At 39.0% G+C, this 11,108-nt stretch overlaps 1 protein-coding gene across 1 annotated transcript; it reads left to right on the top strand.

The window, feature by feature from the left end:
• Positions 1–2,134: 2,134 nt before the first annotated feature.
• On the top strand, positions 2,135–10,401 carry LOC127624455 (sphingosine-1-phosphate phosphatase 1-like). The gene is made up of 3 exons (XM_052099283.1): positions 2,135–3,147; positions 5,436–5,525; positions 7,712–10,401. The coding sequence occupies exons 1-3, from the start codon at positions 2,392–2,394 to the stop codon at positions 8,261–8,263; spliced, it is 1,398 nt and encodes a 465-aa protein (XP_051955243.1). The 5' UTR covers positions 2,135–2,391; the 3' UTR covers positions 8,264–10,401.
• The last annotated feature ends 707 nt before the right edge of the window (positions 10,402–11,108 follow it).

Here is an 11,108-nt window from a genome sequence, read left to right as displayed (position 1 = left end):
TAAAATGGGGCATGCTTTATTAGTGTTGTAAATGTACAGTAGATTCACCATTATGAAGGTATGGCTTTATTATTCCATAAATCGGTATGTTCGATTGATAAAGGTCCCTTAAAATTAAACCAACGTGCTTTAAAGCATCAGTGACGCCACTCTTTTACACTATGGCTACAAGTGTGACACAAACAGTGTCAGTCCCACAGGTTAATTGAAAACTGTTTTTGTGAAGGAAGGAAACCCCCTTTCCCTGACGTCTTGTTAAAAAAACAAAGATCTCTCCTTTCGACGATGTGGAGCATCCTTTCGCATGCTCCACATCGTCAAACCTATGTTGTAATCACCATGAGAATAAGCAGTGTAGAGTCTAATTCCACTCTTGGCTGTCAATGTTTTGCTCCTCTTTATGTGAAATCAAAACCCAGAAGTTGCAGTTGTAGCAGTCCCAGCAAAACTTCTCATTTCATGGATTAACTGTAGGCTTGTGTTATACATGAAAAAGGTTATTAACTAAATTATGAATTTATGAATTATGGCTTACCAATCTAAAACCAATCACAAAATTGACTTGCAGTATCACGCAATCTCCTTAAAACAGATATTTGTTTTCATAATTATTTCATGCTTCCCTGCTTGATTCTATTTCTACACTTGAGATCAAATGCTTAAATATCAACTGGCAGGCAGCAAATTTAGCTGCCAAAAGTTTCATATTGAGCACACGCGCACACTCACACACACACACACACCGCGGCCACATGCATCTCTCTCGAACTGGCGTCTCCGGCTCACCTTTATCTTGTCTCTCCTGCTGATCATCTGATTCAGGGTGCACGGCCCGGCCATGCCATCCTCCTCGTCACAGACACAAAGTGGTCAAAGAGACACAAAGTTGTGTTTCTCCAAAAACACTTAACTAAAATAAGTATTAAATACTTGACTTAGTCTGTTTACACCTGAATAATGACACCAAAAAAACATTATTTGCCTTTTAATATAAAATGTAGATTGAAGAATCTTGATTTTTGAGACCATGCCAAGTGAATAGATCCCATTTTAGATCCCTTATTCAGAGTAGTGGCAAATACATTTTTTGACCAGAATGAAAATGAGGATGCTAGGGATAAACGTGCAGTTTCTTCAATGGGTTGTACTCTTGTACAAATTGGTGTTGGTCGTTTGAAACATTGAAAAAACATCCTTCCAAAAAGAAAAAGAATCCAGATATCACAAATTACGAAAATCATATATGATGTTGGGCAGAGATTTTCAAGCTGGGGTCTGGGCAGTGCTAAGGGGAAACAAGGTGGTGCTAGGCGTTTTGTAGAAAATAAAAAAAATAGTAAGTGTAAATATGTTAAAAAGAAAAATTATTTTGACATTGTAATTGTTTCATTCTGCTTTCTAAAGAAAATCATGAGATGAATCATACTTATTTTATTCTATTGACAGCCATAGTTTTTACTGTAATAATAATTTAATATAATAATAAAAATTGCACATTAAAATGTTTTCTTTAACTTTTTGCTGTCACCTTTAGCTTGCTCACTGGGGTAAGGACATATTCTCAGTAAAGCTGCTTTGGAACTATATATATATTTGTTTCCTTTTTTTTTGTGAAAGTACATTTGTGTAAGTGAAAATGTTTCTCTTCAGGTTTATGTACAAACATTAATAGCGAAAAAATTATACATTGTTAAGTTTATAAAAAATATTTGTGGAGATAATATTTTACATATAAAATTATTAAAAAAAATTTTTTTTTTTTTTTAACAATTCCAATATAAAAGACAGTTATTTAATTTTACTAGCATGTTGTTTATGGAGGTCCCATGCAAGGCTGTCAACATATTTGGGGGGACCCTGGCATTGAAGACCCCTGATTTAGGGTCTTAATACAACCTATGCCAATGACTCTCACTTTCATTTGTTTAAAAATTATTTATATGGCCTTAGTCTGAAAGAGTTTATTACCACCTCCTTTTTTATATTTCACTGTGTAAATAATAATAAAAAAATATGAACATAAATAATTTAGAGCTCCGAATGACCGGGACCTGCGGTGCGTCATCGCCAGAGTCCCCGCCTTCACTTACGTGCATGCCTCATCTGTCACCCTCCCTCCGCGGTTCAATAACGGGCGGGCACAGCCTTACTTACTCCTAGTCTTATAGGCTAAAGCTACTCCATTTTAGCATTATCGTCCGTGGTTTCAAGATTCGAGGACAGTTGCATGTTAGGCATTGTGTAGCACCTTCTAATCTAGCAGTGTTGGTGCACTATTAGGTCAGAGGTGCTGCTCTGCACGCTAGTCATTTGTTTTGGATGTGTTTACAGCGGCTCATGAGCAGCGCGTGGGATATTGCACCCGTGTAAAAGAGCTCTTTCGCTTTCATAATGGCCAGCGACGTGGTCAAAAGATTAATTTGCATTTGTCGATACCTACAAGACCCTTGCCATGTCGCCAAGTTCCAGCAACTTTGTGGCGTCCGAGGGACATTTACGAAAAAAACGGCCGAGACTGTGGAGAGTGAAGCGAAGCGCTCGGTCAACGGTGCGCGCGCGGGGCAACGCCAGAGGGACTGCGCTGCTGGTGGGGATAACGCACAGGTACATCCGAGCCAAAGGCTGGGGAAGAGTTTAAATGCTGGGAATGTTAAACAAGACGACTTCTCTGGCGATCTTCTGAACGGACCCATGACATCAGGCTCTGACAGGACAGAGGGGCAACATGGAGGTTCAGAAGTGGCCGGCGCGAGCGAGAAGGGCTCCAGAGACAGAGTGAAGCCCTTGCGCAGGAACTCGCTGACTGGCGATGTTGGGCAAGAGTTCATCATCGAGAACAAGTTTCTCTTCTGTCTCTTTACCATTGGTACCGAGCTTGGCAACGAGATGTTCTTCATCGTGTTTTTCCCCTTCTTGATGTGGAACGTTGATCCCTATGTCAGTCGGCAGCTCATCGTTGTGTGGGCCTGGGTGCTGTTCCTCGGCCAGTCCACGAAAGATCTGGTCCGATGGACTCGTCCCGCCTCTCCTCCCGTGGTTAAAGTGGAAGTGTTCTACAACACCGAGTACAGCATGCCATCCACACACGCCATGACCGGAACCGCGATGCCCTTCTGTCTGTTCATGATCACATGCAGCCGTTGGGAGGTATGCGTTCAGTATTTTAAGGGGCCGTTCACACCGATCGCGACACGAACGATGCTTTTGACCGTTGCGCCGCGTCTAAAAGAACTTAGTTCGCCCAAAAACGATAACTCTTTCTCATGACTTTCTTTCTCCTGTGGAACACAAAAAAAATCGCAACTCCAGGGGTGATAGTCAGTGTCAATACTCACTGAGCTACCAATTAATTTTAAACATCTGTCATTGTAATCAAAACAACCCGCTCTTGCAAGCATTCCAGTTATCAGGCATACACTAGCTAATAATAACAAACAAATGCCCAGCCATTTGTAACATTTCAAAGCAGTTATTGCTGATGTGAATTCCTTGAAACGTATGATAGGCTAATAAGTGTTCCTCTTCAAGGGAAGTAAGAGTTTTTTAGTATGTATATATATATATATATGAACTTTACTGAGGCAGACTTATTATATATGTTTAATCAGATTTACTGCTGCTCCAAAAACATTTACAGATCATGAATGATGTCTGTCCTTACTCTGTGCTATCCAGTGGGCGATTTGGAATAGAAGTTTTATTTTTCCATTTTGGTGGGGAATTCATTTGGAAACCAAGATGCGAAATGAATGGATTTCCAGAGAGGACATTAATCTCTAGATTAGGCTTTGTTATTCAAGCTGTACACTGCAGTCTACTGTATTTTGTTGCTGTGTCATAAATATGCATTACTGTGCTGGTTTATGTCTGATCATATATTACATTCAACAAAAATTGGTGTCCAAGAGGCAGAAGAGTTCATGCTGTTGCTCATGATAACCCTTTTTTTATATGCCTAGTCCTCAAATACAGAAATCAACAGCTGGTTATTTCCTGACAATCTGCCAGGAAAAAATTGAGTAACTGCGAATAGAGCAGACTTAAAAAAAAAATGTAACCATGTAATTATTATCCCCACATTTGCATTCATTTATTCACAGCTCATTTGACAGCTGACATTAGTTACTGTAAGATTCTCATGGCTGAGTTCTCATTAGTTTTTTACCCAAACCGTTCCTCTGAAGTCCTGGAAAAATGCTAAATGGACACTTCTCAAACTGTTTGATCACAAAACAGAACTCTAATCCCTCTAGTTTATATGCTTGTTTTCATATCATCCCATATCAGCATGAAGCTTTGAATGATAACCTCAAACATGTTTCCTCTTCTTTCTCTATTGCTCCGGCCAGTTGAGTTTTTACAGTTTTGAACACAATGTTGTTGCTGCACATACAATCCTATTTCTAGGTTTGCACATTTTGAATTGTCCACATCAGAACAGTATATGATAAAAAGCAAGTTACACAACAGCAGAGCAGCTCTCTACTGGATACATAAAATAAATTTCAAGCCTGTAGATGAGAACCAGTGAGGCTCTCAAGTCTAGTTTTTAACATTTTCACACATACATATTTTCCATTTCCTTAGTCCATTTAGAATTATTTTTCATATATATATATATATATGAGAAGGTCCTCGTGGTGATGTAGTGACTCAATCTGGGTGGTGGAGGACAAATCTCAGTTGCCTCTGCATCTTCGGTTAATCCAGTGCATCTTATCACATTGCTTGTTGAGTGTGTTACCGCAGAGACATAGCGCGTGTGGAGGCTTCACTCTATTCTCTGCAGCATGCATGCACAACTCGCCACGCGCCCCACCGAGAGCGAGAACCACACATTATAGTGACAATGAGGAGTTTACCCCATGTGACTCTACCCTCCCTAGCAATTTTAAACTACATGTTGTCATATAAACAACCAGTAAGTAACTTGAATAAGAGTCTCATTAGCTTTAATTACACAACAAAGTAACATTTCTTTAAAGAAAAAAATAGAGTAATTTGTTTGGGAATCGGTCTACACTAGTCATGCTTTATGTCTCGTGCTGCAGATTCAAAAGAACCAGAGTGGTGGGTGACACTGCGAAATTCACTGGCAAAATAGAAAATTCATCCACATTTGGTGCTTGGACCCTGGCCACACCATAAGCTTTTAATGTCAGAACCATTAGTTCAACCCTTATATGTGAAAAAAAACGATGCATTTCTCAATACCACGTCTTAAAATTTTGGAGTATTACAAATATTGCATACATTATGCAGTTTGATAGAAATGTAAGTGGAATGAATTTCATTTATAAATTTGAAATGCATTTACATGATATAAAACTATATGCAAAAGAAGTCATATCATGTGTTTTTAGAGTGATGAAATGTCTTAACTGCCTATTGAACTGCAGTCATTTAATTACTTTTTTATGCTCTTTGTTCAACAGTACCCGTTCATGTTTGGACTGAGTGTTGCTCTGTGCTGGAGTCTCCTTGTGTGCACCAGTAGAATTTATATGGGCATGCACTCAGTGCTGGTGAGTAAAGTTTTCAGCACACATTTTTTTAAGCACAATCATTGTTATTATATTATAAATAATGCCTGCACAAGAAATATAGTATGCTGCATAGGTGATTACAATGTAATTAGTTGTGCCCTTTTTGTCATTTTTAATCTAATAGTATTTGCTGAATTATCAGATCTTTGTTACCTTTTCTGGGTATGACCAGTCTGTTGCACTTGTAACATCGCACAGCGATCGATTATCAGACCTTCTTGATAATATTCATGTAGTCAGCTACTTTCAGCTGTACACAATATTTTGCTCTTAAGCACAACTTTTGAGGTTTAGGAAATTTCCTGCGGCTTCGTGACTATGTTTTGTTTTTGGTAATACTTCAAGAAGGACCATTAAGAAGCCTAATGTGTGGCGCAGTAGAGGCCACTTTTGGTAGAATCCCTGGAACTAAGCCAATCAGTGAGTCATCATGGCTGACTCAGTATCCTCTGATCGTTTAACATGCATCTGTTTTCCATCGTTTTTCTAACAGAAGTTTGATGATTTGATGATTGCTTCACCTGGGCTTGCATGAGCCAATGTTGCCAATTTACATTTTGACTGTCTCCTGTGATTATTTGAGCAGACAGAGCTTTGCATTAGTCATCAGGGTTGCAGGCTGTACTTTCAGTGATGACCGACTTCAGACACCTATTGTGATTTGTAAAGACTTCGTGTCTTTATCTGTTTCAATGCTGTTGGTGGGAGCTGCCAAATTTAGAAAGCAGATGTTGGTTGCCAAGGTGATGGGAGCCTTGTTCATTTTATGTGTTCTCCATGAAGGTGGCTGAATCATCTTTGTTGAAATCTGCAGAACCAATGATTTGATTAGTCTAGATCGTGTGCTTGTTTGAGTACAGCAAGAGTAGCTTTAATCCACTGAAGTTTGTGAGAGTCACGGCAGACTCCATTAGAGGTCGGCTGATTGTGGATTTTGCTGATACCAATAACTGAGGTGATGGGAAAGGGTAATATCCGATTAATTGGCCGATTTTAAGAAAAATTATTATTCTTTCCATACTATGATAGGCACACACAAAGAGTCCTAAATAAATAAAATTAGTTTATTGTTCAACCAAAATCCCCCAAATAACCAAATGCACCCCTGAGTCTTCTCTTTACTGTTGTATATTAAACTGGTGTTGAGCGGGTACAATTCAATGAAGCTGTCAGCTGAGGACATGTGAGGTGTCTATATCTCAAACTAGAGTCTCTGATGTACTTATCCTCTTGTTTAGTTGTACATCTGGCCTTCCACATCTCTTTGTAAGAGCCAGTTGTCTTTTGTCTTTGAAGACTGCAGTATACACCTTTGTATGATATCTTCAGTTTTTTGGCAGTTTCAAGCATTGTATAGGCTGCATTCCTCAAAACAATGATTGACTGACGAGTTTCTAGAGAAAGCGGTTTCTTTTTTGCCATTGCATTATATAGAGAAGTGTGCATACTCTGCACATGTACTCGGACGTTTAAAGTAAAGTACATTTGGACTGGTTGAACAGGCTACATGTCTGTCACGATGAAGAGTTCTTTACGTGACTGTGCAAATTGCTCATGATTAGACTTTCCTTCTTTGTCTGCTGATTCGGCAGGGTATGCTGAACTTTTCCCTTTTTTTGTATACCTCAGCATAAGTGTATCACATGAAGACAACAGCCATTGGATAATAGCGTTATCCTGAGGTGTTCAAGGTCACTCTCTAATCTCCCATAAACCTTGAATGTGCACCACGTCAGATCAGTAAAGTAGAGCTTGGAAGAGCCACGTATGATGCTTTGAAAAAAGCCATTTGATTGAAAACAGGCAGAAGACAGCAATTTTCGTAAAACATTTTTTACGCATTTCACTTTGTCGATAACAAAACAGCGTTTTGTTATACATCATGGTGTCAACATAAATGTCAAGATAATGTTTGAATTTGTGGTTCCTGATTTGACTCAACAAATTATTGCATGTGTTTGAATTACTAAAATTACTGCAGGAAATGAATGGAGCATATCAAGTATACCCCAATAAGCATTTTGTAACCAATGGCAAAAAAAGTTTGCCTGTAAAAATTTTTGTTTACTATGCTTTTCTCCATTCCTGTTAATGCTGGAATGCATGTTGTGCATAATTTTGTTCACACTGGTCCTTCTCTAACTTAAGATCCTTGTATCTTCCAGGAGGTGATCACAGGTTTTCTCTACAGTATACTCATCCTGGCAGTCATTCAACCCATGCTGGATGACATCGACACATTCTATCTGACCCACAGCTACGCCCCCTTGGTCGTTCTCCTTGTGCATGTTGGATTCAGTTTGGTGGCCTTCTCTCTGGACTCATGGAGCACCTCCCGTGGTGACACTGCCCAGGCATTGGCCACAGCTGCTGGATCTGCTTTGGCATCCCGTCTGGCCCATCAACTGGGCCTGCATCCAGATCCTCCTGAAGAAGCTCTACCGCTCACCCTACCCCTGTTAGATGGAGCCTTATTGGGGTGCTCAATAATGCGGCTCCTGGTGGGAGTGTCGGTGCTTCTAGCTGTTAGAGCTGCAATGAAGGTGGCGGCAGTCCCGCTGGCGTGCAAGCTCTTCAATATTCCCTCGGGCGATGTGAGGAAGGCCAGACAACATGCACAAGTGGAACTTTCCTATCGGTTTATAGTCTATGGCCCCGTGGCCTACAGCTGTGTTTTCCTGGTGCCGCTTCTCTTTGACTTCCTTGGCTTATCCTGAATTTACAAAATCCCTCTATTCATCTTTGTTATCCACTATTATATGTTTTTTTAGACATTCTCCCAGAACACTGTTAACTCGTACATGGCCTGGACTGATCAAGGTCCAAGTACAAGGACAAATTGAACTTGGAAAAGCCTTGGAAGAGCCACGTATAGTGCTTTGATTTTTAAAATGCACTGTTTTGTTTCGTTTACAGGTTTAAGGGCATTTTTGTTTAGCGTAAGATCAGACTTGAGTGCGTGATTGATGTCTTGTTCAATAGAGGACAATACATCTGCCTCTGAAATGATCAAAGCAAGCTCCTCCCGTTTTGAATGGTGATGTTTATAACCATTCTGCTCAAGTCGGAGAGATTTCTCAAGAAGGCCTCACATGTTTTCTCATGTGTATCCTGCATTTGTCTTTCACTGATTTCCCCTGAGCAGACAGACACCCATCCTGCACCATAAGTGGGAAAGAGCCAAAGACTATTTCGTCTGTGTGACGCAACCAAGTGTATGCTTCTAGCCAGTCATTGAGGGCCGAGCAATTCCTTATCAATATCTCTGCCGATATCTATTCATTGCTCACTTTGCCGAAGCCCCATTGCCTTGACTTTTTCAGGGCAATGTTGTGTCCTATTAGATAGATGTGCTGGTGCATCATTAAAAAAAATTGGATTTTGCATTCAAAAAGTTTATTAACTGTGCCTTAAAAAACTGTAAAAACAGCATATAGAAACATTTTTATCAATTGTGCACAACAAATATACAATAGTTTAAAAATGTATTCCCAACAGACTTGCGCCCACCCATCCTGCACTCTTGTGTTGTCTCTCCCTCAAAAATGTGCTGCATTGTCCTTACGAAATAGTCTTTGTTTCTATTTCACCAGAGCTGTCTGCAGTTCTTTCTCTCAGTTTCCATTGTGAGTTTTTGTCTCACAATAAGCGGTAATGCATTAAGAAAATTATGGGAGGGGACCTTCCTGTCAGTATAAATGCTGTATACATGAACTTCCTATGGCTGTGTTGCATATCAACCCCTAGGAAAAGACAGCTTTGAATCTAGCAGCATCTAAGCCACTAAATCAATTGGACAATTTTAAGTATGAAAATGTCTGCTTAAACAAAAAATCACCACGAGTACACTTTTGAAAAAATGTCTTTTTAGTGTTCCTCATTTTGCTTCCAGTTCTACATAATGTTTGGCTTTAGTCATTAAATTTCAGTTTATTAAACTGAGCTTTCATGTGGAGATGCTTTCTGGGTGTCTCTCCATGTGTCTGCTGCATAAAGAGGATGCATTGAAATCAGTGTGGCTTTATTTAATGGATCAGGGAAACCTTAACTGAGCTTGCTTGGTCGTCTTGTCTGAACTCACTGCAGTTTAAAACCATTTAAAAAAATGTGATTATTGGTATGAAAACCTGGCCAAAGGAAATACAACATTTGTTTATTTATTCCATGAAATTGTCAGTATTAATCTAGATAGATATGTTGTCTGTCATTGAAGTAGTTATCTGTACTTGCCATATATTTTTTTATGTTTGCCATTTCACAAGGAACTATGGTAAAGCTACCTTGTCTTTTGCAACACTACCAAGTGTGAGCTGCTGCCCTGTCATAGAGGGCAGGGAAATTCCTTACCTCTGCCGATATTCATTCATGGCTCGCTTCTCAGAAACCCAGTGCTTTGAGACCTTTCTTTCCAGGGCAATTTTGTCCTCCAACTAGGCACAAGACATCATAGTTATTCTTTTTTGTGAAACTCCATAATGTTAATTGCAAAGTGTCAGTATTGCTTATGCAGTTGCATGCTGTTCTTTTTTTTTTTTTTTTTTTGGCATTTCTATGGCATGTACCCTTTTTTTTATTATTGTTATTTTTTATGTACTTCATGTGGAAGTATTTCTTGCAAAGGATTTGTTTCATTACAGGTCTCTGGAACCATATTTTGATGTGACAGATTTGTTTGAAATTATTTACTTATTTATCATAAAATCAATTTTCATATAGTTTGATGTTTTAAGGTTTCCCACTTTTAAATTCAGTATGAATTAAGCTTGTACACCCTGCCTGTACTGAGCTTTAAGCTGGTAATGGTCACCCAAACTATGGGTATTCTAACCATAGTCTATTGCTACCTGGCTGTGGTGTATGAAAATACTATAATAATAAAAAATTTAAAAAAATATATATAAAAAGCTGTTTTTGTCATTTTTCTGTTCTTATTATTGGCAGTGAATAAAGCCTGTTGGTGAAAACTGCCTTTTGTCTATGACCAACTAATTTCTTGGTTTGCTCTTACAACAGTGTTTTTCCCTTCTTATCAGCTTGAGTAATCTTGTTCCAACAAGGTTCACAGAGACATGCTCATTTCTCAATAGGTCATCTTTTTGGGTGAAGGTCTACTTTTTGCATGACGCATTGATTTAAACCCACTGTGTAAGTGCCAGAAGTATAGACCGCTTCCTCTCCTATGCTTAAGCTATATATACTGCAGTATATTAACTTTGCAGAATGAGAACTTAAATTTATTGCAAGGGGAGCTGACATGAAATATCAAGCAGTGATTTTAGTGTGACATGCTGAACTTGTGTAATAGTTTACATCCAAATTTGAATTCTCTCATGTACTCATCCTCTTGCCATCCCAGATGTGTATGACTTTTTTCTTCAGCTGAACACAAGATTTTTAGAAAAACATATCAGCACTCTAGCTCAATAAAATGCATGAATGGTGACATTAGAACTTTGAAGTTCCAAAAAGCACATAAAAGCAGCTTAAAAGTAATGACTCCAAGCCATTACTTTTATGCTGCCTTAATGTGTTTTTTTGAAGCTTAACATTTTGCTCAATATT

Source organism: Xyrauchen texanus, chromosome 30 (assembly GCF_025860055.1).
Source record: "Xyrauchen texanus isolate HMW12.3.18 chromosome 30, RBS_HiC_50CHRs, whole genome shotgun sequence".
In the NCBI taxonomy this organism is placed as follows: domain Eukaryota; kingdom Metazoa; phylum Chordata; class Actinopteri; order Cypriniformes; family Catostomidae; genus Xyrauchen; species Xyrauchen texanus.
The sequence above is the reverse complement of the archived record's forward strand: the minus strand, read 5'-3'. Positions and strand labels throughout refer to the sequence as shown.

Excerpts from the sequence above, each read along its gene's own strand:
- LOC127624455 (XM_052099283.1), top strand. The coding sequence starts at position 2,392 with ATGGCCAGCGACGTGGTCAAAAGATTAATTTGCATTTGTCGATACCTA. Across the intron at positions 3,148-5,435 it reads TCACATGCAGCCGTTGGGAG|TACCCGTTCATGTTTGGACT; the intron begins GTATGCGTTCAG and ends TTTGTTCAACAG. Across the intron at positions 5,526-7,711 it reads TGGGCATGCACTCAGTGCTG|GAGGTGATCACAGGTTTTCT; the intron begins GTGAGTAAAGTT and ends TGTATCTTCCAG.